Genomic DNA, 19,312 nt, shown 5'->3' on the forward strand with positions numbered 1-19,312 from the left:
CCCCCTTGCCACAGGCAGGGACACCTGGCACTAAACCGTGTCACCCAAGGCTCCGTCCAGCCTGGCCTTGAACACTGCCAGGGATGGAGCATTCACCACTGCTTTGGGCAACCTGTGCCAGGGCCTCACCACCCGCACAGTGAAGAATTTCTTCCTTCTAGCTGACCTGAACTTCCTCCAGTTCACTTTAAGCCCATCACCCCTCGTCCTGTCGCTACCGTCCCTGACCAAGAGTCCCTCCGCAGCATCCTTGTAGGCCCCCTTCACGTACTGGAAGGCTGCTATGAGCTCTCCACGCAGCCTTCCCTTCTCCAGGCTGAAGAGCCTCGACTTTCTCAGCCTGTCTTTGTACAGGAGCTGCTCCATCCCCCTTAGCAGCATGGCGGCCCTCCTCTGGATTTGCTCCAACAGCTCTATGTCCTTCTGTTCAGGACACCGGAAGTGTACACAGTGCTCCGCGCGGGGTTCTCATGAGAGCAGAGGAGAGGAGCAGGATCACCTCCCTTGACCTGCTGCTCATGCTGTTGGTGATACAGCCCAGGACACAGGCGGTTTCGGGGCTCAAGCGCACGCTGAAGCCGGCTCATGTTCCCACCCCCAGGTCCTTCTCCTCAGGCTGCTCTGAATCACTTCTCTGCGCAGCCTGCAGCTGTGCCTGGGATTGCCCTGACCCAGGGGCAGGAGCCTGCACTCGGCCTTGTTGAACTTGATGAGGCTGGACACCTCTCCAGCATGTCCGGGTCCCTCTGGATGCCATCCCTTCCCTCCAGCGCATCGACTGCACTACACCGCTCGGTGGCGTCAGCAAACTTGCTGAGGGTGCTCGATCCCACTGTCTGTGTCGCCGACAAAGACGTTGAACAGGGTCTGCCCCAACACCGACCCCTGAGGGACTCCATTCGTCACAGGTCTCCAGCTGGACATTCAGCCATTGACCACGACTCTCTGTGCGCAGTCATCCAGCCAATTCCTTGTCCACCGGCTGTCCATCCAGCAAATTCATGTCTCTCCCGTTTAGAGACAAGGACGTCGTGTGGGAGGGATTTAAATGAAATTTATTTGCTCCAGAGAGCACGAACGTGGCGGGAAGGGCCGCGGGCAGCTGGTCACTTGAGGGTGGAGGGCAGGCCCCGGAGGTGGTAGATCCAGGAGCCCCCAGGGCAAGAGACCACCAGCCTGCTGGTGACAGGAGCCCGGCCGCCCCTGAAGGAGACGGTGATGGTGGTGCTGCTCTTGGCGCGCAGCATCTCGGGGGCCCTGACGGTGAAGGCCGGGTGCTTTACTGCATACTGGAACGCCGTGGCCTTCGGGAAGACGTTCCTGAAGGAGATGGAGGTGGAGCCGCCGGCTGGGATGAGGAAGGGGCCCTGGGCTTCAGGGGGCAGTGCAAGGCCGATGAGTGGGATGCGGTACTGCCCGCCCAATGCGGAGCTGAGCTGCAGCGTGGCCTTGGCTTCGCCCAGCTGGCAGGGCTCAAAGGTCACTTCCACGCTCAGGTCCGAGCCCCCAGCGCCAGCAGGTGCCGCACTGATGGATTTTGCCGTCTGGAAGTCGGCACAGTCGGTCTGCGCAGGGGAGACAAGAGACCATGGAGGGCGGGTCACAACAGCAGAGCCAGCACCTCGGGAAGAACACGATGGTCCCCTGGCCCTGGCCTCTCCCACCCACACCACACCCCTGGTGAGTGCCTGCCCTGAATGGGCATGACAACTGTGCAAACGTGCCCATCAGGGACAACCCTGCACCCAAGCCCCAAGACCCCTGACTGCCAGACCTGGGCTGCAAGGGGGAAGCAAGCCCAGGCACCACAGGGCCTGCAAAAGCAGCTCCGACCAGGGCAGCAGACACGCGCCCACACGGGAGGACAGTGCAGCTGGCAACAAGCCCACACGAGTGGCAAGACCCCTGGGCTCACGTGGCCACCTTGGCTCTGCCAGGCCAAGCCAGAGGCACTTGGACCCCTTGGTGGAGAGGGCTGGTGCTGGCCAGAGGAGCTGCCTGCCAGCCAGAGCCCCGGCAGCCCGGGCTCACCTGCAGCAGGTACTCGGTCTTCTGCTGGGCAAAATTCCGTATTTTGGTGGTGATGGTCTGACGGGAGCCCAGCGTGGCGCGGAAATACACGGGCTTCTCTGGCCTCTGCGAGATGGCTTTCAGCTGCAGGTTGTAAGACAGAGAGCCCAAGTCGCTGCTCTGGAGCACCAGGTGCCCGGTGCTCTCACCCGTTTTCAGGGGCTGATACTCCAAGACAAGATCCGCCTGGGAGGAAGGAAGGAAGGAAAAAGCCACTGCGTCAGGCAGAGGCAGGGAACACGCCAGCCTGAGAAGGGGGCAGCTGGTCCCTGCTGTGCTCAGGCAGTGCTGGAAGGCTGTGCCGCCTTCCCTGCTCTGATTCCCTCTCTCTCGGGCACAGCCTTGCTCCTTCTGGGAGACGGTTCACTTAGGGACAGATCCCAACAGCTCAGAGCCCTCCAGCATCATGCTAGAAGCTTCCCACCCTAGAAAGCCCCAGGGCACACACCGCCTCCTGTCAATCCAGGCTGCAGACAACCCGGCCGTGGGCTGAGGCTTGTCCTGCAGCCACTCACAGCTAGAAGCACCACACTGAACGAGGGGCACGTGGCACAAGGACCTGCCACGTGAGGCCCAGTGGCAGCGTGTTACAGGGGGCAGCAGGGCAGACTCCACCAGCGCAGGAGGATTCCCACTGGGGATATTCTCGCACCCTGCTCCCTCTCTAGATCATCGGCAGGGAGCTGCCACCACGGAAAGAAGCCCCAGAGGGCTCCTTTCAGGCATCACCCTTCAAGAGCACCCCCTCTAGCCAGGAGCAGGGAGAGCAGAGTGAGCCGGAGGAGCTTTGCTCCTACCTTCGACTGTGCAGGAACAGTAAAGTGCTGTGGAGCGCTGACGTCGGGCACTTCGCAGGTGACGTCAAACGTCACCGGGACAGGCAGAGGGTTGTCCACCTTGACGGTGGAGGACACCCTCTGCCGAACAGCGGTGCTCATTTTCACAGTGCCGATGGGTCCCGAAGCCGTCACCTTGAAAGTCACCACGTGGAACAAGTACTCTCCGGTTGTCTCGTTGAGGAAGGTCACCTGAATCAGACAGAAAGGCAAGTGCTGCTCACTGCACACATGAAAATAGACCCAAAAGAGCCCAGTGAGCTCAGCGCCCTGCTTCCAGGAATGGCTATGAGCACCCACCGAGGAAGAGTGCCAGACCAGAGAAAGCACGTGTGCTATTTCATAGGACCCGTGCACACGGAGGTATGAAAAGAGGCGTGTAGCTTCTCGGTGAGCCAACAGCTCCTTGAAGGGCCCTGCAGACCAGTGTCCTCACTCACCTTTGCCCTGAAGACTCCTTCTTTGTAGGAGAAGAAGGTGAGCTGGTAGTCCTTCTTTGCAGAGCTTGGCACGTCAATGTAGGAACACCCCTGCAGCACAGAACTGCTTTCCACGTTCTCTGGTTTCAGCATGTCAATAACCACCAGGAGCCTGTGGGTGAGAAGGATGCAGTGAAGGTCAACAGAAAGGACTCGCCTAGGATACCCATCCTGTGGGGGTACAATACAGCCCCTCTCATCCTCAGTGCCTCAGGCACAGGGCGCCAGCTCTCATCCCCCTTGGAGGAAAGCCCTCCAGGATGGCTCTGCACAGGCAGAACGTGGGGATGGCCAGACATGGCCAAGGAGAGGGAAAAGCTTCCAGGAAGGCGCTTCCAGGCACTGGAAGCTTCCTTCCTTGTGCTGCTGCAGGGATTGCTGATGGGACCAGACTTCCTGGGCTGGACTCACCTCTGTGGGCTGTGCAGCCAGTTGGACACAGGGATGAGCTCCGTGTGGGAACTCCTGCATGGAACCTGCCGGGAAATGGCCCCTGAACACCGGGGGGCTTCAGCAGTTCCTTCCAGGTGGTAGCGTAAGCCTGTCCCGTCCGGCAGGGGGAAGAAGATGGAGCCCTACAGACAACGAATAGGACAAGTCGGCTCTGCAGCACCCCGGGACAGTTCCATGCCTGAGGCTCTCACTGGAGCAGCTCCAGCACCCCAGAGCCCTTCTCAACTGACCCCTTTCATTTAGGAGCTTGTCGCTGGCGTGGCACAGAAAACATTGCAGAGGGGCTAGTCACCCCCATGTGCCCAGCCTGAGACCTGCAGGAAGGGCTCCTCCCAAAGCTCCTGCATGACTGTCAAGAGATCTCTCTCGTTTCCCACCTGCCTGCTCACGGCCAGGGGGGCACTGAGAAACTGCAGGGCACCTTTGCCCTTCTTGCTCCCTGCAAGCTGCAGGACACCAGCCAGGTGGTGCTGGCAGAAGTGGTCGTGCCCAGGGCTTGGAGAGCCTGTGCAGCCTGTGCACTGAGCATGGGGGTCTCTGAGCCCCCTGGGCTGCCACAAGCAGCAACCAGGAGCTGCGCAGAACAAACTTCATTTCTTGCCCTTCAGAAAGCCTGCCTTGTTAGCTTAGCTGCTCCAACACCTGTGGGGTCACTCCCCAGTTCCCGTCTGCCCTTTGCCCGGGCCTGGCCTCCAGCCACCACAAAACCCAGCTTCCAACAGAGAGCACAGGACACCTTCAGCTTGGACAGGACCTCTGAAGGTCATCTCCTCCAGCCTCCTGCCCAAAGCAGGGGGAGCTACGAGGGTCGTGCCACCAGGCTCAGCACGCTGGCACAGCTCACGTACCTGATGCTTCTTGTTCTCAGAGCTCATGCTTAGGGGTCTGTAGGTGACCTGGTAGGCCTTTTCTTTTTGCCTGGCCTCCAGATGGATAAATTCAGGCCCTTTCCAGTACTTCCCCTCAATGATGGGCTGCAGGGTCCAGGCCTCGTTGCTTGGGTTGGAAAGGAGGATGGTCTGGCTCTGCCTCTCACGCACACTGCAGCTGAAAGTCAGGGTCTGGAACAGAGGAGCACAGAGGCTGCTGGCTCGCACCCACAACCCTTCCCACTCTTCTCACGCTGGCTCTACACCAGCACCTGGAGCACAGGGAGCAGCTTTCCCTTGTCACGTGCAAAAATTACACTTTGGCCATAGCTTTTGGAGTAAATCCAGCTGCTTGTTGTTGAAGAAGGGAGCAGAACAAGCCTTTCGCATGCTGGCTGAAAGGAAACGGGGAGTCCTGAAAGGAAACTCCAGTGCAAGGACAAGATCTGCAGCCACACAGCCCCTTCCTTCATGGGCAGGATGAAGAGGACCTCCACGCTCTCTTTGGGAGCAAGAGCCAACAGCTGCCAAGTTGCCCGCTCCCAGGGGCTGGATGCAGATGCCTTGCCCCTTCCTACTGCTGAATGCCCTAGCCCTGGCCCGGCAGGGGGGAGAAGTGTGGCTGCGGGTGCAGTGCCGGCATCCAGCGGGGTGGCTCTGTGGGGAGGGTCTCAGAAGAGCCCGGCAGGGTGTTCCCATGGCATGGATGCTGCAGTGCAGAGCCACGACAGCCCAGCTGCTCACTGCAGGAGCAGCACCTTGAACAGGGGAGAAAGGCAATGAGAGGGCTCAGGAATTCTGGCAATCCTGCCCAGCACTTTCTCTCTGGGATACTCTGGCACGAGCAAGTCTGTGCTCACAAGTGTCCTTCAGTTCCTGCCCTGCGAGAGATGTGGTGCAAATGCTGGGCTCCAGGGGCCCATCCTGTCCCTGCTGCGTTACCTCTTTGGGGCCAGGGGCCTCCACGCAGGATCCTGACAGCGTAAGCCGCAGCGCCTCACTGCCCTGGATGAAGCACCGCAGCCCCTCGTACTGGACAGCCTGGCTCAGCTTCGAGGGGCGGAAGGTCACAACGAAGGGGACATCCCTCCCTGGGCTGATGTAACCCTTCGTGGGGCTGATGGAAAAGTCCGGCTTGAAGCTCTCCACGTCCCACGTAAACCTTGCCCAGGAAAGCACAAGCACAGGAAAGAAGGATTAGCCACGGGGAGCTCTGAAGGCAGGGTAAGTCTGAGTGTGAGGCTCTAAGTCTCTTGTGGGTTTTCCCACCACATCTCAGGCCTGATGCTGAGCCACCTGGCAATAAGGCTTCAGGCTGGGCAGGACCCACTGCACCCACAGGCAAGGGGGCTTGTACCCTTTTGCTAACTTCTAGGGCCTGACTGCACGGCCATGGCTGCACAACTCTCCACCGGGATGGAGAAGCACAGGGGAACTATCTGGGCACACTACGGCCCCACACAACCCTCATCCAAGCTCTCAGCCCTCAGAGGGGGCGGGCTTCTGCTTTACCTGACTCCTGTGACGCCCGCGTTCCGCATGACCACGCGCCGCCACGTGTAGCTCTGCTGCACCACGGCTCCAAAGCTGAGCTGCTCCTGGTCCAAGCTCACGAGGCTGCCCTGGCAGGAGCCCCGCACCACAAAGAGGGAGCGCGCCAGCCCGCCGCACTCCAGCAGCACTTCCCCGCTGAACGGCTGGATGGGGCGCTTCGGGGAGAAGGTCACCTCCACTTTGCCTCTGTCTCCTCTGGGCTTCAGCTTTAGCTCCTTGCTGGGCTTCAAGCACAGAACCTACCCCAAGAAATGAAGGCAGACTATTTCATCTGGCAAGCGAGCTGTGGAGCCTCCCTCATCAGACTCACGGAAGAGGCTTCCAATTCCTCTTCTGTCCCCACCAACACTGCCCCACTCCCACTCATTCCCTCCTAGGCATTCCTAGCTAATACCAAAGGTGTTTCTGCCACGTGTCCACCTGGTCACGCTGAGCTCAGCTCTGTCTTCTAAAGCTTTCAGGGAAGTTCAAACAGAGCTGTAAATCTCCCTCTTGCAAGATTCACCTCCCTCACCTTTCCACACCTAAAATACATGGCTGCATCCTGATGTATGTGTCTAAAACAGCTTAGAGGAATTGTGCCGCCTTCTCCCTTCTGGCTCTCCGGGTCTCCTGGCACCCAGCTCAGCTGAAGCATTCACACTGCAAGCATCTGCTGGCAGAGCAGTGCCAGCAGGGAGGACAGGGCAGGCACAGGCAGCCAGGGCAGCCCACAGTTCTCATTGGCTACTAGCTCCCACCCACAGCGCCTCATCGCCCCCTGCAGGCACACCAAAGTGCTCTGCGGAGAAGGAAAGGGCCTTACCCCAGCTTCCTGCAACTCTGGCGCGGTGGATGTGACTCTGAGCTGAAAGGCCAGAGGGGCTGCACTCTTGTTGGCTATGGTGACGATCTTCTTCACCGTCTGCCCAATGCAGACGTTTCCTAGCTTCACCACCTTTCCCGGTGGATCCACAACGTCAACCTGAGGCGGCAGGGACCGATATCAAGCAAAAGGAAAGAAGGAGAAAAGGTTTTCTGCCACTCTCCTGGCAGAAACCCAAACCATGGTAGGCTGGGGAAGAGATGAGGAAATGAGTAAAACATGCTGCTTGCCACCTGGAGTTTTAGCGTTTAGATTTCATCTCACCTTCACTTTTATGCCCCTTCCTTGGGCCTCACCGGTCAGCTTCCCGGCCGGGGCACAGGGAGGCAGCAACAAGCTGTTGTGGCTGTTGTCACCTTGCGGTGTCCGTAGGAGCTGCGCAGAGAGGGAAGAGAAACCATAGACAGGATGAGTTTCTTGACCCTCACTACGTGAACAGACTCCCCAGCCAAGCCATCCCCCCGTCTCCCTGGCACAAGCCTGGGAATGCTGGAGCGCTGGGAATCTACAGGAGTGTGCACAGACCTTCCCTCTCACCTGCTCCTCAGCAAGGCGCTGCTGGTCAAACTCCAGCGAGTAAACCTCACAGGGGGTCTTCACCACCACTGTCCCCTCTTCCCCATGGCTCTGTGGCAGCAGCGGTCCCAGCTCGAGCTCCGCGGGGCTGAACTCCAGCCGTGGCTCCAGACCACGTCCCAAGACCGGCACCTGGAGGCGTTGGCTGCTCTGGCAAATCTGGATGTGCAGCTCGCCCCGGTAGCACTTCTGCAAAGAAGCAGCACAGAAAGCTCCTCCGTGAAGCCCCAGGTGACAGCGCCTCCAAGTCAACAGTCGCCCCAGGCTCAGGGGTCTTGTCAGCACCTCTAAGCTGAACCCAAAAGAGGTATTTACTTAGAGCAGGGGCTACAGCATCTGCATGGCTCTGAGTAACTGCGGTGAGTCCTGCTGTGGACTGTAACTGGAGAGTTGGCTACCAGGTGGATCTAAAATGCGCTGTCAGAGGTTTTCACCTAGTCATGGGGGAGCGCAACGCTCATCAGAAAGGTCTGCTTTCTCAGACACAGTCTTGGCACTGCAGCACCAGGCAAACATCAGTTGTGTGAAAGAGGCAGCTGCGCTCTCACTGGACACAAATAAGGATCGTCTTCTCTGCTCAGTGCTCGGCTCTGGTCAAAGCCAGACACGAGACGGTGAAATCTCCACGAGCAATTCAAAGATCCCTGGGACTGTCCCCTGCCATGGAAGCACTTGCGTCCATCCTGTCACACGCTGCCAGTTTCCAAGTCACGGTGTCCACATGCAAACTGCCTTTGGCAATGCTCCATCATTTAAGGTGACTCCCGAACTGCGTGGGAATGTGCAGGGGAAACTGAGGCACGGTGGGCACAGGGCTGGCAGAAAGCTCCATGTGGAGGCAGAGCTCATCCCCCGCTCCCTCTGCTGGCCTCCCCTTACCACACTGCCCTGCCACACCTCCTGGGGGTGACACCCTCCAATCTCACCTCTTCCGTGGGTGAAAAACGGACTTGGACATGGCACTGCTGTCCTGGAGCGAGCGTTCCAGCTGACGGCAGCACCTCGAAGCCACAGGGCGCAGACTTCATCTCCTCGAGCAGCTTCTGATGCTCGCTCGCCGGCAGATGTTTGTTCACCTGTGCACAGAAACCACTCGCGTGAGGTCTCCTTGGTCTGGGAGGACAGAGCCTCGGCTCCTGCAGTGCTTCGACATGCTGGCACGGTGCAGGGAGCACCCTCATCCCACCCAGACGTGGCCACCACTGCCTAGAACTGGAGGGCAAACGTGTTGGCAGGGCAGGTAGATGGGGAGGCAGTGTCCTCAGAGGAGGAAGAGGAATGGGTGAAGATGGCAGGCAAGTGAAGCATCAGCTAGTCAACAGGCCCAGGTGAACCAGCCTTGCTCTGTACCCTCAAAAGCTCCCTCAAGCCAGCTGCAGCCCAAGTGCTCAGGCAGCCAGAGGGGCAGGAAAGGCAAGAGAGGCAAAGACAACCCACCCGAGAAGCTGCGTGTTACACCTTGTCTGCGCTTTACCTCCTTAACAGGCTCATTCACGCTGATGGACCATTGACAGGGGACCTGGAACGTGTTGTGGAGCTGGATGGTTTCTTCCTGGCACTGCCCACACTGGACAGCGGAGAACTCCAGCCTGTCCCTGGAGAGGCTGAGGGACGGCTCAGCCACGATGGCACGGAGGCGGACCTGCGATGTGGGGCCTCCTCTGACCTAGAGAAGGACAGAGCATCCAGTTGAGAGCCCGGCTGACACTCGCTGCTGTGCCCAACCTGCTGCCTGCCCCAGAAGCTGGAGTACCTTGATGGGCAGGAGCACATCCACCTTTCCCAGAGGCCGGCTGGCACTTTGTGGGTCGAAGCACACTTCAAATGTCTTGCTCTCACAGGAGGGCAGGCGCTTCACACGGTCCAGGCACACGCTGAAGCCTGAACACAGGAAAATAAAGCAGCTGAGATACACAAGCAACAGGAAGCAACATCAGAAGCACGGTAAGGCCACAGGGCTGTCCTGGCTGGCAGCTCCGTGAAAGACTCCTTTGCACCTCCAGAGAAGCTGCTCTTCTCCCCTTGTCACTGCCCAAAGCAAAAGGATTTTCACAGCCAGAACCCAGGGCTTGCGTGGTAGAAATGAACCACATTGGTTGAGGAGCTCCAGCAATTTCTTCAGCGGGCATCTCAGGGAAGGATGCACAGACCTCTCCAAAGGAGAATTTCCAACTAAGATACCGAATGCTCTGCTGTTCCCTGGACAGCGGCTTAGGAGAGATGCCTGACCACCCCTCAGAGACAGCAGTCACCACGTGACGGAGCTGCAGCCTTACCTCAAGGCCTCTTTGGGAAGCCTGTTTCGATACAGCAGAAGATCCCACAGAAGATGGGGGATCCCTTCAGGAAAGGCTGAGCACTATGAACTCTAAGCAAAGCACTTCCGAACCACAGAGGGGCCTTCTCCTTGCAACATAAACCCTCAGAGTGCACAAAGAAACTCAGAAGAGGCCGAGAGGCGGTCGAGGGCATCAGCCCTTCTGGCCCCTGCAATGAGTTTTTAGGGCAGCCACACGCGGACCAGGTCTCTGGGCACTGATCGCCACAACTCAGGCTCTTAACAGGGCACCCAGCAGGGGGGCACTAAGGAGGAAAAAGCTATCCAAGGAAGTACTCAAATCTCCCCATGTCCAATGGCTTCAGCTGATGTGTCAGAGACAGCTCCTTCAAGCCCCTGTGAAGCCTCTCCACCACTGGTTACCTGTGTTATCTAGGACATATCCATCAACATGGAAAGATGCAGGGAAGTGCCCGGTGTTGGTGACCTTCACGATGCGTGTGTGGATGTCACCGGGAACAACATAGCCAAGGTCCAGGACGTATTCGGGCAGCTCAGCTCTGAAAGGAGGAGTAAGAACACTCAGTAAAGCCCAGCATGGCGTGGGGTGGAGAAGCAAACGGAGTGGATAATTGCGTATTCACTGCTGTGAAAGCTCAACCCAAGCTCAGGAAACCCAAGGCCTGAGCACCCAGTAATAAGACTTGGCTAAATCATGGGGAGTGCAGGGCCTAGGATTTATCAGCCACCAGTGGGATCTTCGGCTGAGTTTCAAGTGGGTACTGGACACAGTTCCTATGCTGTGAAAAGCCATTGCAGAGAAGTGCACTGCATCTCCACTGGTCTCAGTGAAACCACTAAACGGGTGTTCGGCCCAAGCCTGAAACTGCTTCAGGACCTTGTCATAGGATTTCCTTGCAGAGGATACCTCCACTGCTCTGCAACCACATCTGTCCCCAAAGCAGCACCTGACACTATCGCATGCAGTAACCAACGCTTACAAGACTGCTGAGAGGGTCTTTTTGCAGGCAATCCCACTTGGAAAAGCACATAAGGGATCTGGACCATTCCCTGCTCTTCCTGCTTAGCACAGACCCCTCTTGGCGCAACGACGCCAGCTTTGAGATGCCCCTTTCAGAGCTGGTCAGCTGGGGCGGTGCCTGTGCTGTCTGGAAGGGCTTGCTGCTCTGCACCCCCTCAGCTCTGAGAACAGAACCCAGCAACTGTGGGGAGTGGAGCACCTCCAGAGCTCAGGGTAGCACTGTGCAAGTGAGAACACCGAGCTGCCCACAGGGAGCACATCGTAGCTCCCAGCATCAGGCCCTTTCTCAAGTCTTCAGCTATTTCCAGCTCTGAGACACAAGAGCTCTCAGGAGCAGGGCTGCACTGCTGGCTGTTACCCTCGGGGCCCCTGGAGACAGGCCACAGGAGTCCCTACTAACTTGAGAAGCCTCCGATGTACACGCTGGTGAAAGGCAGTGTCCTCCGCAGGACGGGACGTGAGAGCTTTCTGCTGCTCCAAGGCATGCTCCTCAATAAGCATCTCCTCCATCTGCATCTGCAGCTCAGCATCCCACTGAGGAAAGTAAACACAGGGGCTGGTTAGCAGAGGTCCTTCCCAAGGCACAAGCTTGTCTCACGTGCAGGATCCCACCCTGCTCTTGTTGAGAGGGGCGACGGAGTCATTCTGTCTCACTGCTCAGTGTCTGTGACACTCCCTGCTCTCTCAGGCAGGATCGTATCTCCAAAGAAATGAACTCAAGCACCTCTGCCTGCCCACTTATCAAAGCTGATCTGGACAGACGGACAGGCAAGCCAGAAACCTTCCAAAGCTCCAAGTATGGCCCTGCCTCCAGTCAGTGCCAAAGCAGCTTGCACAAAAGCTCTCCTGCAAAGGGAACCATGAGAGAGCTGGAGCCTCTTGGAGATGACAGAACACAGCACAGCCTCAGGGGGCATTCAGGCTGCCGCTTTACGCTCAGTAAACCTGGCAGGGCTTGGCCGGTGAGCAACAAACCCCCCTGCACCGACCTGTGTGTCCTTCAGAGCCCCATAAACCCAACTGCTTGAGCACAGCCTTTAGCATCTCCCTGGGGTAGTCAGGAGCTGGGGACAACTCCCAGAGGCGGGCAGCCCACGGGGCACGCTGAGCTGACACAGTCCGTTGCCAGGGCTGTGCAGGGAGGCCCCCAGTGCCAGCAGGGCCCTGGGCAGGTGCCGTGGGGCGCAGGGGCTCCAGTGACACGCAGCAGGGTGGCACGTGCGGGACAGGGCAGCAGCTCTACTCACCACGGTGCCCGAGTCGTCCATGCGGGGCTCGCCTGCCACAGCCTCCCCCAGAGCAATGGCCTCCTCTCTCTGTCTGCCTTTGTCCACCTTTTCTTTGGCCTTTTGGAGGATCTTCTCATATTTGGCATTGCCTGAAAGCGCAGAACACCACCAATAGCAGTGGGGCAGCACAAATCCCACGCAAGACGAGAAGCCCCGTTCCCCCGACACCCGGACACAAACTGCTCCAGCAATGCAGGGAAAGGAGATCCTGCTGCTTCTCACCCCCACCCGTCTTTCTCGCCACACAGGTGCATCTCAGCCACCAAACGGGATGCAAACCCAACCCTGTCAAAATCCCTGCCGGCCTCTCTTACAGCTTTCCCAAGCTTTTCTGCCCAGCCATCATCTTCCCAGACCTCTGGCAAGCTGTGCAGGATGGTTCCTGCGGCAAAGCCCACATGGGCTTGTCTGCCAGAGACTAAGGAAGCAACCAGAGGGCTGAGTTTGCCTGACAGCCCTGAAACCTCCAGGCCTGCTGGAAGTGCCTGTGAGCTGCCCTATGGGCATATGGCACGAGGGAAAGCCAGGGCACCTTCCTGGCGAGCACACAGGCAGTGCTCACCTTTGATGTTCCTGGGCAGGTCCAAGTGGATCCTGGGAAAGGTCCCTTCTCCTTTCAGCGTGATTTTCTCTGGCTCCAGGTGACCCACTTGGATCTGGAAAGCCCTGCAGAAGACTCCAGGCACTCCTGGCAGGTAATAGACTTTGAGCACTTGCTGCTTGCCAGGTTCAGCGTAACCCTGCAGGGCACAGAAGAGGGAGGGAGGGAGTGTACCAAAGAGGATTCAGTGGGGGGATGGCTCACATGACAGACACGCTGAGAAGGCAAGACAGGTTCTCATACATAAGGAAACTGATATCAGACATCACTACCTCCAGCTTTCTTGGATCCAAACGCCCCAGTCTCCTACACCAAGATGCAGTATGTCTTTCAGAGGCCTCGCAAGGCTGCCCTCTGCTCAGCATGAGCACAGCTCTTCTGCTGACAGGGTTTACCCTCTGCTAGCCAGAGCCAGGCACAACAAACCAAAGCTTTGCACCAGCTGCTCTGGAAGAGCAGCGAAGGGCCTGTGCTTCCAGCAGGGCCAGCAGCTCCTGGCAGCAGCTTGCAGGACAGGACATCAGCATCTCATCCCTCAGACGCACAGGCGCTGAGGAAGGTGGAAGCCACTTGGCCCTTTGGCTTCCTCTTCCCGTTGTAAAAGGGCACCAAGGCAGGAACACTGCTCCAGCTCTGAGACACCCAGGCAGGACGACAAGCTGGAATGGAGTGATGCTCCAGTGATGGCACAACCCAGGAGCTCAGCACTCAGCTCCAAAGAGCTCCCGGAGCACTCGTGCCTCCCACTGGTGGTTGCTGTAGGACAGCAGAGCCAGCGGCGGCCAAGGCCACTCAGCGGCTCCATTAGGATTGGGCTCGATGGACCTCCTCTGCATCTGCAGCAATCGCTCACAGCCCTGTCTCTCCTGGCTGGTTTTGGACGGGGCTTGTGTCTTCATTCCCCCTGTTTTCCCCCAGAACTCTCTCCTGGGCAGCCTGACACAGGCCGGCTGAAGCCCTTGTGCTACTCACCGTGCTAGGCACGACCAGGGGCACGCCAGGCAGAGGGCTGGCTGCAGTGCCTGTGCCGGGGCTCAGCACCACAAAGGCAAATCCCAGCTTCCCGCTGTTCTGCAGGGTCACCGCTGCTTCCGTGACTTTGTTAAACACCTGAGGAGAGGACAGAAGAGCAGGAAGTTACAGGCACACGTCTGCTGCTGAGAATGTCATTCCTCTTCCATTGCGTTGAAAGCAAAGGAGCACAGCCCAGAAGCAGGCAGCGCACAGGAGAGATGGGCACTGGGCTCTCTGCGTTAACCTGGGCAACCCGCGGCCACAGGGTACCTCTGAGCCCTGCACAGGAACAGCTATTTGTGGCAGAGGTGCGATAACAACCGTGGAAAGATCAGAAACAAACCAAGTAGGGGACACAAGCCCTCTGCACTTGAAGGTGTCACCCAACAGCGAGCTGAAACACAGGAGGAGGCATTGAAGCACTTCAGGAGAAAAGGCACCTGCACGCAAGTATTTGCGGGCACAACACAAGCCGAAAGGGAGGGAGACAGGGCAACGCGCACAGGGCCAACAGCTGGAAACAGCTGTGGGGGTCGTAACTGGAAAGACGTACAGTGGGGGCTATTCTGGGACATTCTCTGCAGCTACAGCGACTGGAAGCCCAAGTCAGCTGCCTCCTGGCTTCATGAATCAGGAGCATTAAAAGAGAGAGCACCTCCTTGGACCTCTGGCTTTAGGAGCAGATCAGCGGATGGATGTCTGAGGGACACGTCCCTCTGGAGATCACCACTGGGATCCTGCCTGCCCCAGGAGGCAGCGTTACTTACCTCCAAGAGGAGGGATTCCCAGCTTTGGGCTGGGCTGGGCTGGGCTGGAGATGGCCATTAAACACCAGCTTGGAGGTATCACCCAAATGTTGGACTTCCAAGCCACAGAGCCAGCAAAGCAGCTGGGAAGGGGGGAGAGCCCTCGCCCCGGGTGGGCAGCAACCCACCGGTCATGGGTGGAGACAAGGAGCTCTGACAAGAGCAGCGTGCGGTACCTGCAGCCCGCAGTCGATCTCGGTGGTGTCCAGGAGGTAGCTGATGCGCGAGGCCTCCCCACGCAGAGCCACCTCATAGCTCGGGCCTCCCTCCACCCTGCACAGCGCCGTGACCTGGGTGACGGTGTTGGCGTGGCCGAAGAAGGAGAAGGTGACACGCTGGCTCTGGCCCGGCTGCAGCTCACCGTGCAGCGGCAGGATATCGAAAACCTGCAGGCAGGGAGGAGAGATCCACACGTGGAGCACGGCAATTGATGCAGAAGAGCAGCCTCGGCTTGGCCCAAAGGACAGACGGGGCTGCAGGGGCCTCTTCCTCAAACACCGGCAACATCAGCCTCATCTCACCCTGCAGCCATTCCACTTACCAACGGGGTAAGAGACCATGGGGAAAACCTTCTCCCACACTCCTAATTAATGCAGGAGTGCTACGCTACATTCATTTCTGGTGTCTCCTGGCAGCAAGAAATGCTCTCTGCTGCAGAATTTGCCTTCAAAAACACCTTTTCCTGCCCTCACAAGAACACGAGACTGGGAGCTGAGAGCCCGGGGGCAGGATCCAGCCCAGCTCCTCGCACTCCTGGTGCTTTTCCCTGGCTCTGATTCACATCCTGCTCTCTCCAGATGCTGCAGCAAATGCTGCTGCAGGAATTTCCTACCCACCACCTGATCAGGACCAAGATGGAGAATGGACTCCATAGGTGCCGCACAAGGAGTGCTCTTGACCAGCCCTACAGCACCTCCCATGTGGCCTCTCCAGTGACCAGCCATGCGCTTGTGTTGTGGTTTAAACCCAGTCAGGTAACTCGTTCACTCACTCCCCCACTTCTTTCCCTCCCCCTGCCCCCGGAGGGACGGAGAGGAGAGGCAAAAAGAATGCAACTCCCACGGGTTGAGATAAGAACAGTTTAGGAACTAAGGTATAACACAAATCACTACTGCTACCACCAATGATAATAATGATAAAGGAAAATAACAAGGGAAGAGAATACAACACCTCACCACCAGCCAACCGATAACTTGCCACCCCCCCAGCCCGACCAAGCTGCGACCGATACCTCCTCCAACCCTGCAGTCTCCCAGCCCTTCCGGCTAACTCCCACTTACATCCTGGGCATGATGTGCTGTGGTATGGAATACCTCTTTGGTCAGTTTGGGTCAGGTGTCCTGTCTCTGCCTCCCCCCGGCCTCCCCTCCTCCCTGGCAGAGCACGAGGCTCACAAAGTCCTTGGCCAAACCAAAACATCGCTATCAGCTCTGTTCCCAGGCCGAAAGCCAAAACACCGCACTGCACCAGCTACCAAGAAGGAGAAAAATGACTGCTACTGCTGAACCCAGGACATTATCCACCCCTTATCCCATACCATCCACGTCATGCTCAGATCCCACATTTTCAATATACCATCACTCTTATCTAAGTGCATGGACCAGTAGCTATAAAGCTGCTGCGTCCATCTGGTCCATGATGCCAGGCTCCATCTCTTTTAACAGTCTTTCAGAGCAGGAGAGACTGTGTGCAGTGTTCACACTTGTGAATAACCTGGGCAATAGTGTCCATTGCTAAGTCCACCCCTCGATCATGAGTCCATCTCTATGTTGCATCTCTGCCCTGATGGCCTGAAGTGCCATGGGCCCACCAGGCTCAAAATAATTCACTGTCCCCTTCAGCAGTTTCTGCAGCTTGTTGCTGGGGACTCCATACGGCTGCCTTCCATCTCCGATGCTTCCAAAGCACTGGAGGGGCCCAGTGGACTAGATACTTGCCCATACTGTCCCACACACCCTGCCACTCATGACTGTCCAGCCTTGGGGAAAATCTCTTGGTCCCCCTGCATCGTCGTCTAACCCCAGACAAGACCCAAACCTCACTCTGCTTAACTTTTGAGATCAGACAAAATGGTGGTGGGTAGAAGACAGTCTGTGTGTGTGCCAACATACTAATCCCCATCACAATCAGCAGGCAGGTCCCAAGGATACCCAAAGGCCATTCAAAACCTTCAGAACTCTCAAACGATGCTGCTGCACTTGTCACTGGGGCTGGTGCAGCTGCTGGGCTTGCCGGCTCTCCCACCGCCAGCTTCTCTTTTCCTGAGTCCAGCTCTTCCTCCTCTGCCTTGCTGGGAAATGCTGCGTGGTCTCCTGCACCCTCCTGGGGCTCTGCGGGCGGCTGCCGGGGAATGCTCTCGGCCGTCGCAGGGCTGGGCTCCTCCGCGGGCCTGGGCTCGGCCGCGGGGCTGGGCTCCGCCGCGGGCCTGGGCTCGGCCGCGGGCGCCTCCGCGGGGCTGGGCTCCTCCGCGGGGCTCGGCTCCGCCGCCGCCGCCTTTTCCCGCTGCTCAGCAGCCGCCTCCTTCCGCTCCTCGACCGCCCCAACCTCCTCCACCCGCAGCCGTCCCCTCGCGGCCTCCGGCCCCGCTCCCGCCGCCGTTTGGTCCCAGGAGCCGCTCTCCCGGGCCGCTTCAGCAGCCGCCGGCTCCCGGGGCCGCTCCCCCTCGGCTCCCCGCGGCCTCACGAAGATGGAGGCGAGGGCGAGGGCCAGGCCGGTGAAGAGCAGCGGGACGGGCAGGTACAAGTCCACGGCCACGTCCGTCCCGCCCTGCTGCTGGAGCCCGCCCGTATTACAAGTCATTGCCATAAAGCACAGTGAGACAAGAACCTTAGCCCAAGCAACACACTTGATAAACACTAACACAGCAAATACCGGCTCTAAGTAATGTACTGCATTCTGAAGCTGTGAGATCAACAAGAACAACTCTGAGAGCCAATAAATCAGCATTGTGACAGATGACTATTAATCCGATCAGATCTGTCGTTATCTCAACCCCTCGTGCCCCACGTTGGGCGCCAAAAACAATTGTCGTGGTTTAAACCCAGTCAGGTAACTCGTTCACTCACTCCCCCCCTTCTCTCCCTCCCCCTGCCCCCGGAGGGACGGAGAGGAGAGGCAAAAAGAATGCAACTCCCACGGGTTGAGATAAGAACAGTTTAGGAACTAAGGTATAACACAAATCACTACTGCTACCACCAATGATAATAATGATAAAGGAAAATAACAAGGGAAGAGAATACAACACCTCACCACCAGCCAACCGATAACTTGCCACCCCCCCAGCCCGACCAAGCTGCGACCGATACCTCTTCCAACCCTGCAGTCTCCCAGCCCTTCCGGCTAACTCCCACTTACATCCTGGGCATGACGTGCTGTGGTATGGAATACCTCTTTGGTCAGTTTGGGTCAGGTGTCCTGCCTCTGCCTTCCCCCGGCCTCCCCTCCTCCCTGGCAGAGCACGAGGCTCACAAAGTCCTTGGCCAAACCAAAACATCGCTATCAGCTCTGTTCCCAGGCCAAAAGCCAAAACACCGCACTGCACCAGCTACCAAGAAGGAGAAAAATGACTGCTACTGCTGAACCCAGGACAGCTTGTTAGGACATGAGGCCACTCTGGGAGCAGCACCCAGGACCACAGTGACAGTGGCAGTACGTAACTGCTTGCTACACAGGAAACGTGGAAGTGAGACACACTGCCACTTACCTCCTCCACACCCAAGGCGAGGGGCTCTGTCTCCAGGAACCTGCAAAAAGAACAGAACTTTGCTCAGGGACCTTGCAGTGGAGGGAGGGAGGGAGGGAGGGAAGTCTGCACAGCAGCTCCTCGGCAGGATGGGGCCCCTGGGTGGGCATCAGTGGTGTGAGCTCAGTAATGAGCTCCAAAACCGGGATGGAGCAGGTCGACGCTTCGCGTTGACACTGCTAGAGCAGTGGTGCAGGCAGCTGGCCACTGCTTGACTCCACATCTGCTCTCTCCTGCTGCGTGATTCTGAAGATCCATTCTGGCACGGGAGGAAACAGCTTGGTGCAAAGGCTTAGCTCAGCTTTGAGCTCTCAGAGGTCCAAGGGGTGAGGGTTAGGGTGTCTCTAACCACGTGGGTCTAGAACAAGAGTAACCATGAGAGATTCATGGCTCAGAAGTCAGAGAAGGGGCACAGGTTGGTGTACGCTGCCTATGTCCAACCACACAGCAACCGTCGGATTGTCTTGCTCAGGTGATCACTCTGCCCCAGGTAGCAGCAATGACCAAAGAGTAGGGAGGAAAGAAGGGGTTGGACAATTAGAAGGATAAAAATGTAAGCACACAAAGTCTTGTTGAGGCAGAGAAACAGCATTTTTCTCTCCGGACCAAAATAAATGTGCGTGACTGATCCTGGGAGTCTCTGATGACCAGCTCCAGCAAGGTTCGAGGTAGGGAAAGTCCCAATCTTTGATCTCACCTTCATGAGACCTGATGTTTGATTCCCTCCATGTCAGACTGAGTTAGAGCTGATAATTTAGAATACCAACAGTGCTTAGTGTGGACCAGAAATAACATCTGACACGCTGCCCGTCTGCAGGCTCCTAATGAGCACCTTGGA

General features: G+C 57.8%; 1 protein-coding gene across 1 annotated transcript in view; it reads right to left on the reverse strand.

Moving 5' to 3' along the window:
• Positions 1 to 1,036: 1,036 nt before the first annotated feature.
• Positions 1,037 to 19,312, reverse strand: part of LOC133277471 (hydrocephalus-inducing protein-like) — a 51,025-nt gene continuing 32,749 nt past the window's right edge. The window contains exons 23-43 of the mRNA XM_061469312.1: positions 18,436 to 18,475; positions 14,909 to 15,118; positions 13,885 to 14,022; positions 12,874 to 13,051; positions 12,270 to 12,400; positions 11,423 to 11,556; positions 10,404 to 10,540; positions 9,456 to 9,583; positions 9,027 to 9,368; positions 8,629 to 8,778; positions 7,664 to 7,891; positions 7,391 to 7,501; positions 7,067 to 7,225; positions 6,220 to 6,500; positions 5,650 to 5,869; positions 4,687 to 4,899; positions 3,797 to 3,960; positions 3,347 to 3,497; positions 2,868 to 3,098; positions 2,032 to 2,256; positions 1,037 to 1,565 (exon numbers count right to left, since the gene is read on the reverse strand). Of these exons, the coding sequence (XP_061325296.1) occupies positions 1,107 to 1,565; positions 2,032 to 2,256; positions 2,868 to 3,098; positions 3,347 to 3,497; positions 3,797 to 3,960; positions 4,687 to 4,899; positions 5,650 to 5,869; positions 6,220 to 6,500; positions 7,067 to 7,225; positions 7,391 to 7,501; positions 7,664 to 7,891; positions 8,629 to 8,778; positions 9,027 to 9,368; positions 9,456 to 9,583; positions 10,404 to 10,540; positions 11,423 to 11,556; positions 12,270 to 12,400; positions 12,874 to 13,051; positions 13,885 to 14,022; positions 14,909 to 15,118; positions 18,436 to 18,475 (4,030 nt within the window). The 3' untranslated portion in view covers positions 1,037 to 1,106. The remainder of the gene's footprint in view (positions 1,566 to 2,031; positions 2,257 to 2,867; positions 3,099 to 3,346; positions 3,498 to 3,796; positions 3,961 to 4,686; positions 4,900 to 5,649; positions 5,870 to 6,219; positions 6,501 to 7,066; positions 7,226 to 7,390; positions 7,502 to 7,663; positions 7,892 to 8,628; positions 8,779 to 9,026; positions 9,369 to 9,455; positions 9,584 to 10,403; positions 10,541 to 11,422; positions 11,557 to 12,269; positions 12,401 to 12,873; positions 13,052 to 13,884; positions 14,023 to 14,908; positions 15,119 to 18,435; positions 18,476 to 19,312) is intronic.

This window comes from Pezoporus flaviventris, unplaced genomic scaffold (assembly GCF_033815535.1).
Source record: "Pezoporus flaviventris isolate CSIRO_AGI_PZ_B2104156 unplaced genomic scaffold, CSIRO_AGI_Pfla_v1 ptg000056l, whole genome shotgun sequence".
Taxonomy (NCBI): domain Eukaryota; kingdom Metazoa; phylum Chordata; class Aves; order Psittaciformes; family Psittacidae; genus Pezoporus; species Pezoporus flaviventris.